The 20,449-nt window shown below is 36.3% G+C and overlaps 1 protein-coding gene across 1 annotated transcript in view; it reads left to right on the forward strand.

The window, feature by feature from the left end:
* MAP3K21 (mitogen-activated protein kinase kinase kinase 21) overlaps positions 1 to 20,449 on the forward strand; it is a gene marked incomplete at its 5' end in the record, with an annotated part of 41,175 nt that overhangs the window by 11,360 nt on the left and 9,366 nt on the right. The window contains 5 exons of the mRNA XM_083856392.1: positions 6,986 to 7,166; positions 12,091 to 12,239; positions 12,967 to 13,142; positions 17,274 to 17,514; positions 19,408 to 19,530. Coding sequence (XP_083712518.1) covers positions 6,986 to 7,166; positions 12,091 to 12,239; positions 12,967 to 13,142; positions 17,274 to 17,514; positions 19,408 to 19,530 — 870 coding nt within the window. The remainder of the gene's footprint in view (positions 1 to 6,985; positions 7,167 to 12,090; positions 12,240 to 12,966; positions 13,143 to 17,273; positions 17,515 to 19,407; positions 19,531 to 20,449) is intronic.

Consider the following 20,449-nt stretch of genomic DNA (forward strand, 5'->3'; position numbering starts at 1 on the left):
GTGTTTTGAGTTTTAAAACCTAGTTTCAGTATTGACTGATTTCCATATAATTGTGAAATGATGGAGGAATTGCTTTAATGAGGTCGTTTTTCTTAAATTTAGTTTTTAAACAGGAGAATTTAGTTTAATATTTCATTAAAGAGAACTTGAGAATGTTTGGTGTCCAGTCTGTTTTTGATTTTTTGCTGATGCAGTATCCAAATCCTACGTTTTTTCAGAATTTACTGCTGATCCAGTGTTTAAATTGGGATTATTTGAATGTCTAATTATAAATGCTTGTTACCTCTAGTACTTCCTCTTACAGTACAATAGGAATTTCTGGTTTGCATTACAGATCTGTCTGAAGAGCAATGAAGCACAAATGGCATGCAGTAAAGTAACTTGCAGCATCTGTACTTAGTGCCAATAACTTGTTAAAACTGCTTCTTTCTCTCAAGTTTCCATTTGCCCAAAGTTGCTTTAATAATAGTTATTAAAGAAGTAAGGGGAAGCAAAAAATGGTGACGCAAGGTATGTTGGAGCTGTTGAAATCTCTCATCCCTTTTCCTCTTTATCCTTTTCCCTTCATTTTCTCCAGAAGGCAGGTGGCTCCTAGTCATTCTCACCCTTTGGTGCTTTTCTTTTACCACATATCCTACTATGGGATGTGCTTTTCTTACAAGATTGGTGTGCATTTGTCAATTCATGATGTCAAGGACTTTTTGTGTCAAGTCTTGTCTTGTTTTGGCTTTCCAGCTGGGAACACTTTGTTCAGGATTTTTTTGGTTTTTTGATATATGTTGGCTCCTGTGAGGTACATTTTTTGGGTTGTTGGTTTTGGTTTTTTTTTTTTTTTTTCCTTAAGCTGGATATTTTTAGACAAATGCATTTAAGAACAAACTGTTCTTTTCAGTTAAGTGTGAAAATTAAGAACTGGTTATATGCCTGCTGTAAAGGGACATAGATAATAGAGGAGCACAGTATCCCTAGAATAAAAAAGTCTCCTGAATATGTAAGCTGTATTTAAGGGATAAATTTCCCTTGCTGATGATGACTTCTGAACTTAATCCAGTGAGACAATCACAATCTGACAGATACTAGCTACAGAGATAACAGAACCCATCCTGAGAGCCCACAGGAGAAAAAAGGAAGATATTTAAGAAGTGGTGCTGCATAGGCAAAAATATCATCTTTTGTATATACAGAAGAGTTCTGATCAGTTAATGTTTTTACTGTGGTGTTTAATTTGCTGTTCACACACCTATTTTTTTCACTATGATACTTAATCTTCAGTTGAAAACCTGGACATGGCTTCTATAAGCAATGCAGAAATTTTCATTTCCAATTACAATTGGAGCCAAATGACAGTTCCAAATGATGGAGGTGGGTCTCTTAATATGGACAAGATATTGTGTTTCATTAATTGGATATACAACATCTAATAAGTTTTTTTTTCTGCTTGTTAGTCCCCAGGTAAAGATGTAGGGTCACCCTGCTGGTCCTGTTGCATGTTGATTTAGAGAATTAACAGGAACCAGATTTGCTTGCAAACAGTTGGAGAGGGAACTGACTGGGTGCGGGGGGAATAGAGACAGTAGCAGCATTGTCTGGATAATTCTATTTGCAAGCAGGGTTGTACAGCATAACAACTTTTTTTCCTTTATAGTATTCTCTAAGAATGACTTTATCAGTGGTGGTAAATGTAGTGGATATGTAGCCATTCTTACCTATAGTCATAGTAACTTAAATAGCTGTGGTATTAAATAGATTATATTTGCAAAACCCATGATAGTCACCTGCTCAGCAAACTAGCAAGTAATGATTGGTAGCAATTGACTAACTTGGGAATATGAGGCTGCTTAATGTTTTATTTTTAGTACTAAGAAAATAGGTAATATAAAGAGGGTATAATAGAAAGTACAGAGATGATAAGAGAGATAGAATGGACTTCAGTATTTCGGGATGATTTTTTTAAGTTTAAGCATTAGAAGATAGTTTGAATTCAGTATATTTAAACAACTAAAAAGGTGTTCAATCCTTTGCCTTGGCTTCTCTCAGAATACCTTTTTTACTTAATTATTTTATCTGTATGGTAACTGAAAAAAGTCACATGAAATCCCTGGAATGCCTTGTTTGTACAATAAAATTGATTTTAGCTGTATGAAGTCTTTGGATTTCAAAAAAAAAGAAATTAAATTAAGTGTTGTCTTAATTGGGGACTTTGACTAGATATGATTGAGGAAATACAATCCATATGTGCTTAGACACAAAAAGAAGACTTAAGACCATAGGAAATAACCTGCATTAAAAGAGTAGTATTGAAGAGCTTAGTTCTAGGTAGAGGTTTCCTAGATGTCCTGCCTAAAATGTCCATCCAGGCCTCCCTCAGGCTTGCCGTAAAGACTGTTTCTTAAGTTACATGAATTTTAACAAATAAAAAGGAGAGAAGCTGAGGCAGGAATGCGAGCCTTTTATTTAGAATTATGCTTTAAACAAAGTGCTTGCAACTCATATTAATACTTCTGGTTCTTCTCTAGCTTAGTCTTGAAAGTAGCACTGGGGGTGTCATTCTGTACCCGAGTTTGGCAGACTTGCACCCCCAGGAATCTGGTTTGTCTACATGTGCTCCATTCTATTATTTCTGGCTTATCAGTCCATATGTAGACTCTTGCTTAATCTTTCTTTTTCCCCAGTAAAATTTCAACCCAAGCTCAAAAGAAGAGAGAATTCAGTTCTTGTTCAACTCTGGCCAGACTTGGTCTTTCTGTGTATCTCACTTTTTTCTCACCTAAGAGAGCTTTACTGCCTGACTGGTGAGTTTGGAGATGGGAATGATTGAATGGGAATGGCACAGGAAAAGGAGTGGCAACTGGGAGCATTTGAGGGGGATTTTCTTGGAACCTGTGCCTCCCTTTCAAGCCTGAATTCTGTTCCTTTCTTGTACTAAGAACACCTTGTATGGAAACAGAAGTAATGTAGCAGAGAATTGTTGCTGGGACAGCTATAATTAGGGGAACACATTCTTGGGAAATAGCGGCTGGCTCTGTGGCAAAGTGTTAGATTTCGGTTTCTAAAAGTGTGCAGAACATCTTACCTGCGTACTCTTACACCATGAAATATTTGCATTGTGCAAAGATAAGATCAGTAGAAAAATATTTCAGTTGTAACAATGATAGTGCAGAAAGCAAGAAAGATTAATGGCACTACTTTTTCAGGAACCATTAGGTTTGTGTGTTGGATCTTGCAACTTTTTTGAGGAGTAAATTCTGCTTTACACTGCAGAGGAGGGCTGAAATGGCGATGGAAGAAAAGAGGCAATAAAATTCCCCACCCTGCTAACTCCAGATCTAGACCTGAGTTTAATCAGAAGTGTACCTGTAAGAGGGACCAGCCCAGGAAAATAATTTGTTGTTAAGAGCACCAGTGCTGTAGGTCTGCAATCTGTTTCTAGGTATGGGTAATTTCTGTTCTCATAAACTTCTCTAAATCTTTGTTTAGCCGAGCAAAAAGGACAAGCTCTTCTGATTTTATCTGCATAAAAGACATTACTAGAGCCTAACTATTCTATTTTCTGTGTCTGCTTCAGTTCCTGTTGTTGGACATGTATGTGCAGGTTTAGTCATTCAGTATTTCATATGAGGTGTTATGCTTTGTAAAATTCTATTGATACCTCCCTGTTTCTACTAAACTAAGCATTTTTTAGTGTCTTTTAGCATTGAGTGAACTACTTGCACAGCTACATGTAGCTTGCTAGTTTTCCTTCTGTTAGCCAGAACAGCCATGAATTTCTCCTTGCTTTATCTCTTCTTTATAGCTATAGATTTTATGATTAATCTTATGCAAATTTGCATATTTTTTAGTATGATGGTCTGTTCTTTCTTAAAGTGGGCACTACCTTCTGACTGTGCTGCCCAAGGAGGTGGTGGAGGCGCCATCTCTGCAAATGTGCCAGAGATGAATGGATGTGGTATTTATTGCTGTAGTTTAGTTGACATGATGCTATTTGATCAAAGGTTGGATTTGATGATCTTGGAGATTTCTTCCAACCTTTATGATTCTATGATACCTTATCTACCACTTTTACTGCATAGTATTTCATTTTTCTCTCTGACTAACCTGGCTTTTATCTCTACTTGTTGATTTATATTTCAGGAATTATTGAAAAGAACACCTCTTTGTTAACCTGCTGTAAATGTTTCTGAACATGTGCTGTCTCATAGATTCAAGGACTGCCTGTTGCATGGCACCCAAGCCTTTGCTCTGTGATATTAATAAATTTGCTTTCCCCTTGATCTCATTGCAGAAAGGTAGAATCACAAAAGGAGATATAATAACTCAAAATTTAGTTGAAAACGGTGTTGCTGGTAAAAATCATATGCAACTTAGACTGCTCGGTCATTTTTTTTATTTCTGTCTGGAATGTTTGGGTAACAGTCCAAAGTAGAGTTTTACATTTGACCCCAACTTAATCTCCTTCAATTTTGAATCATTCAGAAATATAGTATCTGGTTTTACTTATGTAAAAATAAATAAAGTGTTAGATAAATATCCTTATCCTATGTCCTACTTACATGTGAATAAGTAAGCACATAGAATTTTTCTGCATTTCTGTATACCTAATCTAAACTGTGGGTTTTGTTTTCAAATAGTCTTTGTACATCTAAATATTTTGGGCTCTGCTTGCCAGGAGCAAATCTCTAATGTAAATATGAACTTCATTCTTTGTGGAAAAAAAAAAAAAAGTCTGAAAAATATTGAAGTAAACCCAAAAGTGCTGAATTGGCTCTTGCCCAGCTTAAGATTGCATGTATATTGGTGCCAGAAAAGACAATTTAAAGGGTTGGAAAGAAACAAGGGGGATGCTGAGTAAACAGGGCAAACTGGTGATGGTAAAATGACTTCTCCCAGGTTAGCAGGCAGCAAGGGCCAGGAAGCTATGGAAGAGGCAGAAGGATGCTATAGTAAAGGTTGCTAGGCTACTCCAAGGTAAGCTCTTGCAGAGTGCTACTCAGCTATGCTGAGCATTTTTACTGCCCAGCTGCTAAGTAATGTGTGTGTATTGTTGTTTGCCTGGCTACCAGCCGGAAAAGGAAGTTTGAACTGCTAAGAAATGTTGTCCCTTTGTAGGATGAAACTTGGTCACATGCCAGTTATTACCTTTTGCAAGACTGACTGTTTTTGGTTTCGGTCACATTGACTGACAAGGAATGTCAGGAATTCTGTTGAACATGTTTGAAATGGAACACCAAACAATAGGTCTTTGATTCAAGTATAAAAGTATAAAAACTTGCATGAATTTAACCTGTTCTGGTGATTCTCATTGGTGAGCTCTTGGTTTATCTGTACCATTTTGGCCTTCATTTCTTTTGCTCTGTTAAGAAGCTTATTGACAATGGAATGTGGGTTCTTTTCCTTTTATCTGGATTTGGTCTAATTTTTGAAATATTTGTAAGAGTTAATCTCTACCAGTAAGAATTATTTCTTTCAGTTGCAAGTGCAAGGTCATCGGTTTTTCTTCTGTAAGGGGGAGGATAAATCTTCATCTGCTTTATTTGTTAATGGTTTCCCTGTACTGTATTTTGCTCTACATACAGGTGGAAAACGCACATTTATGCTTCTTACGTGTAATTTAATTTTTGGTCTTTGTCCCAGGAAATCATTTTAACAGAAAGTTAAAACTAACAGCTGCTCTCACAAACAGTGACAGAGGAGCTGAATATGGAATTAGCATTACAGTGTGTTAAAATGATTGCTTTCTATCTGTTGTCTCTCTCCTTGTGAGGTCCAAGACAATTACCCAGTTCTCTTCCTGTAACACTGTTTCCTGAAGAGGTGCTACAACTCTGCCAGTAATGTTGTTTCATGAACAAGTCAGACACTGTAGGATGCAACAGCAAAAAAAGGATAACTTAATCTTTAACATTCATGAAGGTGCAGTGTGTATGACATAAAAGGGACTGGATCCAAGTCCAGTGGCCTGTTGCCAGTTGGGGATTCCCAAGGCAAACTAATTCCCCTGGCATATAGTTTCCCAACTTTGTTCTGATTTGTGGCCCAAGGATTTAATGAAAATAAACTAACTTTTTTGATATAAATTCCCTCTATCAAGTTGATTTCTGTGAATTTGTGCAGATGCTTTCTAAATCTATGTTAAATAATAATATTCATATACCATGCCAAGAATTCCAAAGTCCAGAATCTTGTTGCAAAGTTCACCTATGTGTTGTGTGAATGATGGACACGTGTTTGATTCTCACCTCCTAATTCTACCCAGTGGTGTCCATTTCTTGTAGTGAGAAACTTTGAACAATTGTCACCTCTGTTTTTTTCTTTAACGAGGCATTCTTATATAGATTTTTTTTTTGTTTGCCAATGTTTTTTTTTTCTAGGGAAAGGCTTCTTGTCTATTAACCATTCCTTGTGGCTGTGGTTATGTTGTTTTGAGCACCCCACTTGTGTCCTTCCCTGTGTCTCTTTGAGTTGTTAAACACTTTCAGAGATGAGTAGGGGGCAGGATTGAGTGCACTGTTAAGAGTGGATTTTATACAGTGACATAATGTATCCTGCTTTGCTTTATCAGTCTTCTATGAGAATTCTTAACATTTGGTTTTGGTTTACTACTGCTGCTGTTTTTGTTGTAAAGAATCTTGTTGTAAAGTGGATAATTTCCTCGCGGCCTGTCATCATCTGGGATATTAGGATTCTGGGCTTTCTTAAGTTATCTGATTTATTTTCCATCTCCAGTGTATTTCTTGTGCTAATTTAATATATGCTCCTACATTTGCATAAAGAGTTCATGATAGTGTAAGTATTGGTTTTATAGCTTGGAATAGCTTAAAATTATTTTAAAAAAGTTTTCATTCATAGAAGAATTGCAATAATATTTTCACAACACTAAAAGTACACAGTATACAATTATCTGTGCAATACAAGTTATGTGTGAAATTTGTAAGAGGAATGTATTTTTTTTAAATTGCTATTAATTTACAAACACAATCTTTTGCAGTTTTGTTGCTAGAGAAGATGGAACATGATGACATTTGTAATAAAACTCTGAAGATTACAGACTTTGGTCTGGCTAGAGAGTGGCACAGAACAACCAAAATGAGTGCAGCGGGAACTTATGCATGGATGGCTCCAGAAGTTATCAAGTCTTCCATGTTCTCTAAAGGAAGTGATATTTGGAGGTAAGAAGTTTGTCTGCTGAAGACCATGTTCAGTGGAATTGTGTTGAAGATTTTGACAGAATTTTTGTTTTGGTGGTTTGCTAGGTTATTGCCTCAACATATGGCTAGTTTAGCTTTTCTAAGAAACAAACACATTTTTTATTATCTACTTCAGTTATACCTTTTATTATCCATTACTTAAAAACTGGGGAAGGAAGAGGGAAAATAAAGATTTTTTTTTTTTTTTTTTTAAAAGCAAGCTCTCATTAAGAGAAGCCTTTAAAATATTTGTTGCTTAGTATACCCAAGTGTTTCTCTGGAGTCTTAATATAAATAACTGTATGCTCTTAATGTATGATTGATCTTATTTTGGTAGGTTTATTTTATATTAGATGTCTGAAAACTCAATCTGCTTAAAAATGGGACCAACCAATTATTGCCTTATCTGCCTGATAAATAATAATAAGGTGCAAACCAGAACTTTGCCAAATGTTAAGTTGAATTAGTGCAATTTTTAGGAATTTGGAATGTGATTGTGTGTAAAAGTTAATACTAGGTTGAAGCTTCTACATTTACAGAGATTTTGCTTCCAGTAGCTGGAGTAAGGAGAGTGTATTCAGCACAAAATTGTTCTAACTTGCTCTCTAATTTAAAAGGTGGGAAATGCCCTGTCTTAAATTTGTTGCTTTCTCATTTAAGATGGTATTGTGGATAATATAAATAATATGGCTCTCACTGCTGATGCTATTTTTGAATGGTGTAGTGTAGGATACATATACTGTAGAAAGGTAATTAAAACTTTAGTTTTAATTTAGTTTTGTTTTCTGAGTGCAGAAAAGTAGTGATTGCACAATAGGCTTTAAAAGCTGCTGTGCCCCACCTTGAAAAGTCTGCATTTCCTTTCTTTTTGATATGTTTTCTCTGAAGGGTCCAAGATAGCTATTTGGGGAAGGAGGGGAGGACTTTAATCTGTTTTCTCCTGCTGCTTTATGCATGTTCTGTATTGTATAATTCTTAAATAGGGTCCTATTTTGCTTGAATGCATGATATTCTACAGCATGAAGTAATACTGTTGGTATTCTCGTGGTGAATCAGTATCTGCACTGCTGTTTTGTGACACTCATTTGTCTTGTCTCTGGAACCAATTTTATTTGCATTAGTCTCAGTTGATGCCCAGTTGGGAAGCATCTTTGGCCTCACTCTTTGTTTTTTCCATTCTTTCTTACTTTTTTCTTAATTTTTTTTCTTTTGCGGGATGGAGGTTGGGTGTAGGCGTTTCCCTAATCAGCTGTATTCCATGCTTAATTACAGGTCCTGTCCAGTCTTGTTGCTGTGATTTTAGGTATCTGAGGGGGTATGCTTTGGTGCAATTATTTTATATTCTGCTGCAACATTAGTTTACATTTTTGGAACCTACAGTATTTCTCTTCTTCGCCTTCTCTTCTGCACGCCTCTCTTGTAAAAATGTAAGTATTTAGTTCAATGATGGAAGTCTAACAGGAGAGGTTTTTAAGTAGAAAGGCTGTGTTTTGCAGTATAGTTTCAACCTTCTTAGCTTCTAAACATTTTCTGCTCACTGCACCTTGATCTATTCTGTTGCTTGTCTTCACTCTTTCTTTAAAAGAAAAGCAAATAAAGAATATCTTGGTTACAGGAGTGGTTTTTGTTTTAAAAAGCCTTCAGGTTACCAGTTTAAGTGTATGGGTCTCTCTAAGACAAGAACACAGTATGTTTCAGCAAATTTCTAAACCTCAGTTACACATACTCAGTACTGAGGCTCTGAATGAAATCTGCAGGCCTCTTACTAGGAAAAAAAAAAAGAGCAATCAAGGCTGCTCAAGTTGAGGCAACTCACACCTCCAGCTAGTCTTACGGAATCTGCCAGTGCTCGGAAATGTTGTGGGAGTATTTTCATGCAGAGCCTTCCAGGCTGTATGTTCTCAGGTGTCATACTAGATAGCAAACCTAGTGCTTTCCAGGCCCTGCACGTGTATCCTTTTGCTTTCCAAACCAGACCTTTAACTACTGTATTTATTTTACTCTGGCATATGCTTCCAAATTCCCAGACAAGAATTCTGCTCTTCCAATCCTACCCTTCCATCAGTCATCACACATTTCTGAGTGGTGTGTCAGTCTTGGTTTTGTGTGGAGCCTGAAGGTACCAATATGCCCACAGATTTCCAAGTGCTGATGGTGTGCTTCAGCAGTGGTCTTTAGAGTAATGTGTCCTGGTTGTACAAGCCCTTGGCAAAGCCAGGAAGCATCTACTGTGCAGCAGAATTAGCAGCTTCTTTTGCCTGGAACATTTGTATAAATTTGAAGTGATTCATGTAACAGTGCTTAGGAACCTCTGCTCTACAAGATGGATTGTAGAGTAAAAGAAATTTTGAGAACCTTACCTTCAGATTTTCAGCTCTTAAAATATGTAAAATCAGTAAGTTTTCACTAGAGTGAAAATCACATTTGATTGAAGGTAAATAATTTTAATAATGAAAATACTTAGCATATTTTTGGAAGTGTATTCGTTTCTGTGGTTTAAAAGTTTTCAATAGTATTTCAATGACATAATTGTGACTTTGGCCTTTTGCTGATGATGGAAAGGGATATGGCTTTTCCTCTTTAAAGAAAAGCTATTTTTTAGAAGCTGAGGCTGTATGCATAAGACAATTGTATGTGAGCTGGTGAAATTTATTACACAAAGTAGCTACTTGTGTAGTTAAGAGAGTTAACAACTAGTTGTTTTCCTAGATAAGGGCAGATTAGTACCTCCCAAAAACTCTGGCATATCAAGACCATAATGTTTTTATGCTTCCTCTTTGCAGTTTTTCCCCCATAGTGCTGGCTCTTGGTACTTGCCATTAAGACTTTTTTTTATTAAAAGGCTGTTACTGTGTTGGTCTGTTTAAAACTTTACAACCACCTTCGTGGCACTGTTGAGAACTCTCTTAGATTAAAGGCTTGAACTATAAATACAACTAAAGCTAATAGTGTGACACAATTTTTTTATAAAAGGTGACTTCTTTTTAGTTAAATTTAATGTTTTGCTGATTTTCAGAATTCATGCTAAAACACATACGGAATAGTCTGAACAAGGGAATTACTTGAATTTAGAACAGTCTGTACTTGCTGAGAGGTTTTTTTTTAATACTTTCTCCGAGGACACAGATGAGCTGTAGTTCAGGAGAATTCCTCCATCAGGCAAAAAATGTGTATGTACCACAGGAAGTGTTGTATTCATTATGGCCAGAACACCACTGTTTTAAAACAAAATGGAATTGATTATTTTAACTTTCTTTGAGTATACAAGCAAATGCAGAAATTAGATCAGAAAAATCAGATGGGAATTAGTAATAAGCCCAAGACTTTTTAAATTCCTTTTTCTTTTGGCTGCAGGTGCAGTCTGTTTTCTTCAGCTTCTGATGAAGTGTTAGCAGTGTAAATTCATTAGTTTTTAAGATTTTATGAAATGCCAAAATTCTTGGGCAAACAGACAGGATAACTCCTGATATTTGTGCTGATATTGTGTAGTTGGCTGTTTTGTTATTAAAGTGAAGTTGTAAGGTGTTGTATAGTGCTGACTGACTTTTTCTCATTAAGCAGGCAGTGATAGAAAATCTTAACTGGTGTATGTTCTTCTCCCTGTCACATCCACTCCACTTGAGGTGTCATTTCTCATCATAGGGGGTGCATAGCCCTCACTTCCCCAGTGCAGAATGCTTTTCTTCTTGTCTTGGAGAGTTCAGTCTAGTCATGCAAAACTTGCAGGTGGTTTCTTTGCACACTTGGAGAGAAGGGGCAAGAGCAGTAGTTCGTATTCTGTTTTTTCCTTTGCCTGCTCACTTTACTATTCAAAAGCAGCAGTAGGTTGTCCTTTGTATCGTTGTTCTACAGGTAGTGGTTCCCTGGCAGGAAGAGAAGTGGAGGGCATTTGGGGATGAAGGGAGAAAAAAACCAAATCCAGTCATAAAGTCCACTTTAGGCTAGCATTTTGAAAGGAGTAATTCTCACTTCCACAAAAAGGACTGTGAAAGCTTTCCATTTCAGTGGTGGTAGAATAAGAGCTCTAGAGCCACAGCAGACAGCGTGTTGTTCCTCTGTAGGGGGTAGGGGCTTGGGTCATTTGAACAGGCCAGCACTGGGCATACAGACCCAAAGAAGGTAAAAACAACACCCAGCTCTTTGAGTGGAGAGCATTGCAGAAATTCTTATAGTTATTGTTACTGTAATAGGACTTCCTGTGATTGATTTCTGTACCTGACACTGGTAAAAGATCTCTTCATGCCACCACCTTTCACTGGAAACAGTGTTGTTTTGTTTGGATTTTGTGGGTTTTTTTCCTAGGATGGAGAAATTAGTTGTGTGTGCACAAAATAATTTCTCAATCTTGTTGCATCTTCAGTGAGAAGTGACAAGTTAACTGGCCTTTATATATGCATGATGGGATTAGAAACGCAAACTTCCAGATAAAGATGGGAGTTTTCTGTAATTTTTATTACTGCTATTTAAAAAAATAAGAGAAAAAGTCTGTTCCTCTCGGTAAATTGCTGTGAAATATTTGGAAAGGGGAATGGCCTGAATGCTCTACTGAGGATTTCTTTTTATTGTTTGTTTGTTTTTGGTGAGGAGAAGGTTGCTTGTTTTCCTGTCATTCAGACTTCCCATTGTAAGTCAGATTTATGTGACACCTAGCATTTCTATAGAACTGGCTTCAGGCTTACATTTTGAATAAGAGTGTGAGCCAATCTTAAAGTCACACCTGATTTGCTTAATCACTGTAAGTGGAAAGGTGCATGATGACAAAAGTAGACCTGACTTAGAGGCATTCACCGACTGGGAAATCCTCACAAATTTGAGGACATGGTTGGACAGATACTTGTTTGTGTTTTCTTGTGTTCTTGTTGTTCCTTTCTGAGAAAATAACTGTTTAAAAAATTACCTTTTTTAGTTATGGAGTGTTGCTGTGGGAACTGCTTACAGGAGAAGTTCCTTACCGTGGCATTGATGGCCTTGCTGTGGCTTATGGAGTAGCTGTCAATAAGCTCACTTTGCCCATTCCATCCACCTGCCCTGAACCATTTGCAAAACTAATGAAAGGTATCCATGTTATTTTTCCCTATGTATTTAAATAGTTATGTTTTGGGGGTATGAAATAATCATGGGGTTGCCAAACAAGTACCTCATTTTACAGTGATGTGTATCAGGTATTTTGTTTTTCTTTACACAGCAATCTGGTGTTACAGAAAGATGGGTGTGTTTCTGAGGGAGCCATACAGTGTTGCATATTAAGTTTTTCAGTAGCAACAATACAGTTTCTGCTCTGATATCACAAATTTTGCTCTACTCTGAAATTACATTAATTTTCATAAATTACAGGATTATACTATGGATTAATACAAGATAAGATTAAAATTCCAAGGGGAAGAATTACAAATGCCAGGGTTTTTTTCTTTGTTTCTTCCTCAGTGTCAAAAATGTTTTGGAAATATTTTAGAGAGAAATAAACATTGTTTGCTAATGGCTATTTCCTTGTGTTTAATGATTTTTTTACTTTTTCATTTATTCCTTCCATGCAATATTGCTAGTTTTGCTATTTCAGATGCTAAAAATAGACCAATAAAACTTACTATTAGTACAAAAACAATCCTCTGTTTACAGGTAGGTTGATGTCACCTCTGTAAATTGAGACAGGACTGGTGATGTCTTGCAGGTAAAGAGAACACATTAGAACTTGAAATGCAGTAGGAAGTAACTTGAAATTCACGTAGTTCTTCAAAAAGTTCTATGTGCTATTACAAACTGATGGGATTTTGGTAAATTCTAGAATGCTGGGAGCAGGACCCTCATATCCGACCATCGTTTGCCTTAATTCTTGAACAGCTTACTGCCATTGAAGGGGCAGTTATGACTGAAATGCCTCAAGAGTCTTTCCACTCCATGCAAGATGACTGGAAATTGGAAATTCAGCAGATATTTAATGAATTGAGGACCAAGGAAAAAGTGAGTTGATTTTTCTGATTGCATGGCAGTGAAGGAAGGGTATATGTGTATGTATGTTTGTGATACAGCAGTTTTGAAATTTTGAATTGTTGCTTGCCAATGTACACACACAAATATACAGACAGTTGAAAAAGAAAGATATCCACACCTGCCTCCCCAAATAAAACTGGTTGTAGATCTGTAAATATGGCATTCTAGGCTCTTTTTTACAATGTATTATTTTTTTCTTGTATGTTTGCATGTGTCACTTAAATTGAATTTATCCCTTTAGCTAATCTTTATGACCACAAATTTTTAACTGCTGTTGAACATTCTCCTCAGCTGTGAGAATGAAAAGCCTTTCATCCTGTTAATGTGACTGTATCCTCCCATGGCTTCTTTTCCAAAAATGGAATTGTGCTTTTATCTCTCTTCTTGCTGAACAGACTGATCATATGGATGCTTGTCAATGGTTTGGAACATATTCTTGGCATATTAATAAGGTCAAACTCATACACATGAATCAGCAAATCTAGTTTCTTTTATTACTCAGATTTCTGTCACTGATCTTTGTTCCATACTCTCACGTCATGATATGTTTGTACTAAATCAGTACTCACTGTCAATTCTCTTTATTTTCTCTTATACTCACCTCAATTTGGTTTTAACCACCCTGAGTTTTATATTTTCCTTAAGACAACTTGATAAGGATAACAGTTGGAATAGGCAAGGTGTGCTTGAGTCTCTGTTAGAAAGGCTTCTGGAAGAAACAAATTACTTTTTTTGCAGGTGCTTCTTGCAGTATAATTATTGCCCAGTATATATTTGCTGTCATTCTTCATGAAGTGATTGTAAACAAGGAAGACAATAAACTGAGGTGCAGTGACTTGTGAAGGAACTTCATGGAAGATGTAGTCACCAAGTTTGACAAAAGCAAGAACTGAACTCTCATCTTTCTAGTCACTGTTTGTAACCTTTATCCTTCACTTGTTTTTATCAAGTGGCAGTGTGTGGACTTTGGCTAATGTTGGGTATGACATTGCATATGTACTGTAATATCAGGGTAGTGGTGTTAGAATTTACTGATTACCCATTAGATTGTAGTATCATTACATACTTCCTGTCTACTACCCTCTGCATTTTCCTCTTTGTCTCAGTTCACAGAAGAGGGTAAGTATGTGGTGTGGTCTGCTCTGCCTGCAGTAGGCATACAGAGGGCTAGAGCTGAGCTAAGCAAAGGAGCTGTCAGGTCTCTTCCTTTGCAGTTGAGTTATAGTTCCTCTACAGGAACTCTACAGCCTCAACAGAGTAGAGGCTTCCTTTTTTTACTTGCCGTGGGGTCACCAGCTACCGTGTTCTCTTGTCTCAACCTGCCATAGAACATAACTCTGTTTTTGGCCCCTCCAGCAACTGCTCAACCAACCATTTTCCTCTTTTTACTTTGGGAGCAATTGTAACAGGCCTTCCTGTTCAGGTTCTTTGTTTATTTTTTGTTTTTCTGGAGGCATTACTCTAGTATGAGATTTCCTATGCAAGAAAAATCTGACTAAATCAGCTCTAGATTAAATAAGCAGGTGAAAATGTTTAAGAGAAGAGTCATATTTTTGGTGCAAAAGTGAGTTAAGCTCAGTTAGGGAGGGGAAAAGATAGAATGAAATTTACTTTTTGTATGCCGAAGTAAGTGCATCTCCAGAGGCATCTCCCCTAATGAGGTATATTTCTTTAAGACTGAAAACTTGTAACTTTGACTTAGACGAGGTTTTCATACATATACAAGGTTTTTTAATTTGGCATATTATCAATTTTGCCATGAGTTACTAGAGGGAAGGTAATGACTATGAGGTATTTATATAATAATACTAATAAAACAACAAAAATCCTTTGTATGGACTCTCATTCCTCCTGTAAAAGAGGAACTTCTGTAGCTGGAGGAATTTCCTCAAGGGCTTACTGCAAATGAGTGACGGTGACGCCTACTCAAAGAGAAGATCACAATCTTATTTTGACAAATGTTCTTGAGCAACTGAAATATAGAATTCTTTCCAAGCTTCCTTACAGTGGGTGTTTTAATTGTAGAGTGGTATGGAAACATTGCCTAACTAATTGCAATAAGTCTGGTTTTAATGAGTTTATTTGCAAAAGAGTAAATACTTAATCTCTCATTGAGGAAACACTTTTACTTCTTCTAGACTGTCTACCATTTCAGTACAGGCCCACAGTTTTTGCATGGTTGCTGAGATTTATGGAACCTGGATTTGAGGGCTGTGAAAGGTGGAAAATTGACAGTGTCTCCTAATGTACCTTTATTACTCTACTAATCCAGCAATAAAGATCTTCTCTACTGAAACTTCAAAGTATCTTTTTTCTAAATCTGAATTCATGCAGTTTCTGCCTTCAACCCTTCTTTTAGGTTGCCCTGTTTTGAGTGGATGGAGGAGGAAGAAAGTGAGGATTTTCAGGAGTTTCTAAATTGAATAATTAAATATCTTTAAAAAAACCAAAAGAGCAAACAGAAGAACACAACCTCAAAGCATTACCTGGCATAAAGACAGGTTCCTTTGAATTTCCAAGAGGCAGAATTGCCTTTAGCAAGACGCTCTATGTTAAATGGGCCAATTAAAAAAATACTTGGTTTCCAGTATTGTGTTGAAACAAGCTCACTCAAAGTTAGTATACCATATGTCTGTCATATCACTTAAATTTTAAACCCATGATAAGCAGTGTATGTGTGCTACAGCTTTTAAAAAAACCCAGAAAGTATCTTTCTGAAGAACAGACCCTTCTCACTCAACCAGTGTGCCTCAGTGCCAACCTGCCTTTTGACATTCATAGTCTTTTTGGCAAGAATATTTGAACATCCGTTCATTTGAAAACACTGAATAATACAGTTCAGGAAGTAATTTTTTGCTTTAAAAGTATGAAATAAGGAATTTTTCTGGCATACAGCATTGTTGTGTACCAATGAGCAGAATTAGGCAGTCAGTTCTGAAATTAAAACGGAACAGAGACAAACAAACCAGAACCAAGCAACACCACAATTATAAAATTGTATAGTGTAAAAATTAATTAATTTTAAATAGAAATAAAATTCTTAGATATGCTGAACTTTCAGCATAGCTTTGTTTCAAAGGATGGTTTTCTGAGTTGAATTAAGTGGAATTTATACAATCATGGGAAAAAAAATGTCATGAGAAATATCTGTAGTATGAGTCATATCTTGTTCTCCTTTTCCTATACTTTCAAGTACAGTGTTATTAGCAATTTAGACTGTAAGTGTTCTGTTTCCTGTAATATGTCCCATAATATGAAGGAAAGTCTAAAATTAGGGAGGTCTTAAATTTCAGATTTATTTTAACAGATTTTGGAAACTGAAAATTAAGATAATTTTAACATGCTAGGTTTATACAGCTGTTTAGCCTTAGGTATTTATTTACTCTGAAAAATTAACTAGCTTCCTTGCTGAAGCTTTTCCTTTAACAAAATTAAAAAAGAATAAGAGTAATTCTTCTGAGAGTGGTGGCTGGGGAGTCTGTGTGCTGTAATTCAGTGGTTAGTAGCTGTGTGATGTTACAGATACCTGCTAGATTTAATTAAGAAGCAGCTGTCTTATGACTTAGTTTATCCTATTGCACTAATCCCCATTCAGTGTAATACTGATTGCTTTCCTAGATAGAAAAATGCTCCTTAATACGTGGCTGAAAAACAGGAAAGGTTAGAGAATTTAAGATAAAGGCAATAATTTGTGTATTCGTCAGGTCACTGGCTTTATGTTAAAGCGTTGGAGCTATCCAATGGCAGCCCTCATGCTGTGCAAGAGTTTCTCATCATGTGAAATACTTGAAGCACATTTTCTGCTGGGCTGTCACTTGATAATCTTTTATTGCATGCGTTGTCCCTATTGCTACTGCTTACCTGTTTTAAGTGGAATGACTCAAGTTAAATGGTTTAAAGGAAATCTGTGTAATGCTTGATTCCGAATACAGAATCTTAGTTTGTTCAGAATGGAGCACTGACAGAAGGTTGGGCATGTTGCATGTATATAGTGCATCATAAAAATAAATCGGGAGATATGAAGTATTGTGCACTTCATATGTCCTTTAATACTGCCCTCACATTATTACTTAGTTTTACTTTTCTGAATCTTGTCTTCAGGAGCTTCGATCACGAGAAGAGGAGTTGACAAGAGCAGCTCTTCAGCAAAAATCTCAAGAAGAATTACTGAAGCGCCGCGAGCAGCAGTTAGCGGAACGCGAGATCGACGTACTGGAGCGTGAGCTGAATATCATGATATTCCAGTTGAACCAAGAGAAACCCAATGTGAAGAAGAGGAAGGGCAAGTTCAAAAGAAGCCGGTTAAAACTCAAAGATGGACACAGAATTAGCTTGCCTTCAGGTTTGCAATTTTTTAAAAGTTCACTGTATATGGAATGATTAAATATGCCAGCTTCTTCAGTTCTTCCATGGTTCATGTTTTCAGTGTTGGCTCCTATTTTATTTTGTTGCCACGTCCTACTGTAATGCACAGAAGGGTTTGGTAAGAATTGTATAGCTCCCTCCCCGCAAGGAAAAGTTTTCACATACCATATTCTCATGAAGTAGTCCTCATTTCCTCTGGAAGAATGATTCACCTAGAAGTCCATACCGTTTGGAGGGAAAGGTCACTAGCACCAGAGCCACATGATTTAATACTGGTTCAAAGTTCAAATTTTTGTTATCATTGTTTCTGTCCAGAGAGAAAAATACTTTTTGATACATGCCAGAACTTTCTAACATGATCAAATATCAGTGCTGTTTGCCCTAAAATTGTAAATACCAAGCAGAAAAACAGTGCTTCGAGAGGACTGTACAGGGGTGTACAGGTGCAGTAGGTCCAAACTGCACACGTATTGCAGTTGGGAGTACAACACAGCAGTTACAATCTTCAGTGCCTTATTTCTTGCAAAAAAATGTATTAATAACAGGAGCAGATGATTTCAGAATACAAATAGGGTATCATTTGAATGTTAGAGCATTTCATTCCACCTATGAATGCATTAAAATGCCCCCTTTGTAAAGGAGGCGTGTTTGTAGACAGTGAGAGTCTTTCAGTTCTCAAAGGCTGATTTAGAGGTGCCTTTTTAATGTTGCCACCAGATAGCACTACAGAAATGCATGGTTTCACCAATGGCTGGAAAGCCTTCATTATTATTTCAAATTCATTAACAGCATCCTGGGGTTGGTGGACTTCGTTTCAGTGGCTTCCAGGTCAAGTCTGTCAGTTTATTACAAATGCATTTAAGAACTTGATGCTGTGTTAACACAAGTCTGCCCAAATTGTAGCAACTTGGTAGCTGGAAAGACACAAAGGGGGCAGTAATATTTAGAGTACTATCTCAGCACTAGTGAAATATTTTTCCTTACTTTAAAAATAAGAGCAAATAAGATAAAAGCCACCCTACAGCCTCCCAGACAGACATGGTAGATTTATGGGTTTTAGTTAGATTTATGCTGGACTGCAAACTTCAACTGAATATTTGGTGCTATGTTTCCAGTTCTGCTTATATTTAACTTGAAACAGTGATAAAATAAATATTTTCATTCAGAATAGCAGTTAGCTCCTTGTTATCAAGAACATCCAGATGAACTTGTCCTTGAGACAATTCTGTTCTAAGAATAGTGTACAATATAATTGCACTGATGATGGGTATTAGAGTGATATATTAAGGTTAATTTCATAAATCTTTTCCTCCTCAATATATGTTGTTCTTTTTTTTACTACTTTGCTATAAATATTTGTAATCATGTAATTTACTGTCATGATTTTCTAACATGAATAAATGTGACTTCATTATTAATGCTTTTTTTAATATTCTATATGAATTACATGTTTTTAAAAAATCAGGCAAATCTCATTGCCTTGAGAATTGATTCATTTGAGATGAAATACTGAGGGGTATTTTTTGTCCCTCCTGTGACAACCAAAAAGACTGAATAACAGCTTGTGGTGTAGATGTGTAGATCAGGGCCACTTGTACCAACTTGCTGTTGTTCATGTTCTTGTGAGACTATCACATGAAGGTGTGAAGTCCTGCCTGTTTGACTCAAAATCTTCATTGTTATATTTAGAGTTTTTCAAGGGTTTGTTGTTTTTTTTTTTTAATATGCATGTCTCTTAACTGTATAAATAAATTACATATAATAAAGTCTAATTCATTATATAACTTTGTTTTAAGAAGTATAGCAGCATGTTCTTCTGAGAAATTTTTTATTCAGAACATTAAAACTGATTTGTTTTGCTTTCTTACAGATTTCCAGCACAAAATAACAGTGCAGGCATCCCCCAATCTGGACAAGAGGAGGAGTTTAAACAGTAACAGCTCTAGTCCATCAAGTAGCCCCACAATAATTCCTCGTCTTCGAGCTATACAATGTAAGTCTCCACTCATTTGATCACTAGAGAGTGTTCCATGTACATACTGAAATGTTGGTAGTACTATCAGATTCCAGGCAGATTTCTGTCTGATTTGGACATGCCTTGTTTGGTTCTAATAGTGGTAACTTCTTTGAAAGGAGGGATAATCTTACTAAAATGCTAAATAATTTTTAGTAATTCAAAATGATTGTGAATGCTTTAAATTGTACCTTTATTTAATTACTTTGGGAACCAATTTGTAAACTGACTGGGATAAAACAATGACAAATCAAAATTTATGACAAAAGGCAAAGCATCACATTTAGAACCCAAGATGGAAAACAAGTTTTTATTAGGTATTGGAGTTGATAAAGAAAAAGGTTCAGAGAGTAAGGGAGTCTTGTAATATGGAAATATCAAAGAATGAGCCAATAACCCAAGTTTCTTATGTCAAAAGAGTATCAAGTTTTAAGCAGGCGTAAGTCCAAAAGAAATCTTATTTTGGGTTTTTTGAAGATAGGAAAAAGAGACAAAAACAATTGTGGGTACATTTTTAGGTCTACATTCTTATGTATACTGATTACAGAAGGGAAGGTGCGTTCATACTCACATAGTGGAGGTACCAGGAATACAATTTTATTACAATCATGTAATTACAGAGAAGTATGCATTTATAGTTGGGAATGACATACACACAGATAAAACAGTTCCTACAGGAATCACTGCTTGCATTTGTATTGTCTGATCTATTGTGCAAAGTAGATTGTCTAATTATCCATATTCAGAGAGGAATGCCCTAAACTTCTCTCTCTTTATGAAATCAGTGGAACCAGTTCCAGCTGATGGCTTATGGATGTTGCTTGCCTTCTCTTGCAAGCACAGTCAGCTGTGAGGGAGATTACTTCAGAATCTGACTTTGTCAGCTATAAATGAGGAG

Source organism: Zosterops lateralis, assembly GCF_965231275.1.
Source record: "Zosterops lateralis genome assembly, chromosome: 3".
Lineage (NCBI taxonomy): Eukaryota > Metazoa > Chordata > Aves > Passeriformes > Zosteropidae > Zosterops > Zosterops lateralis.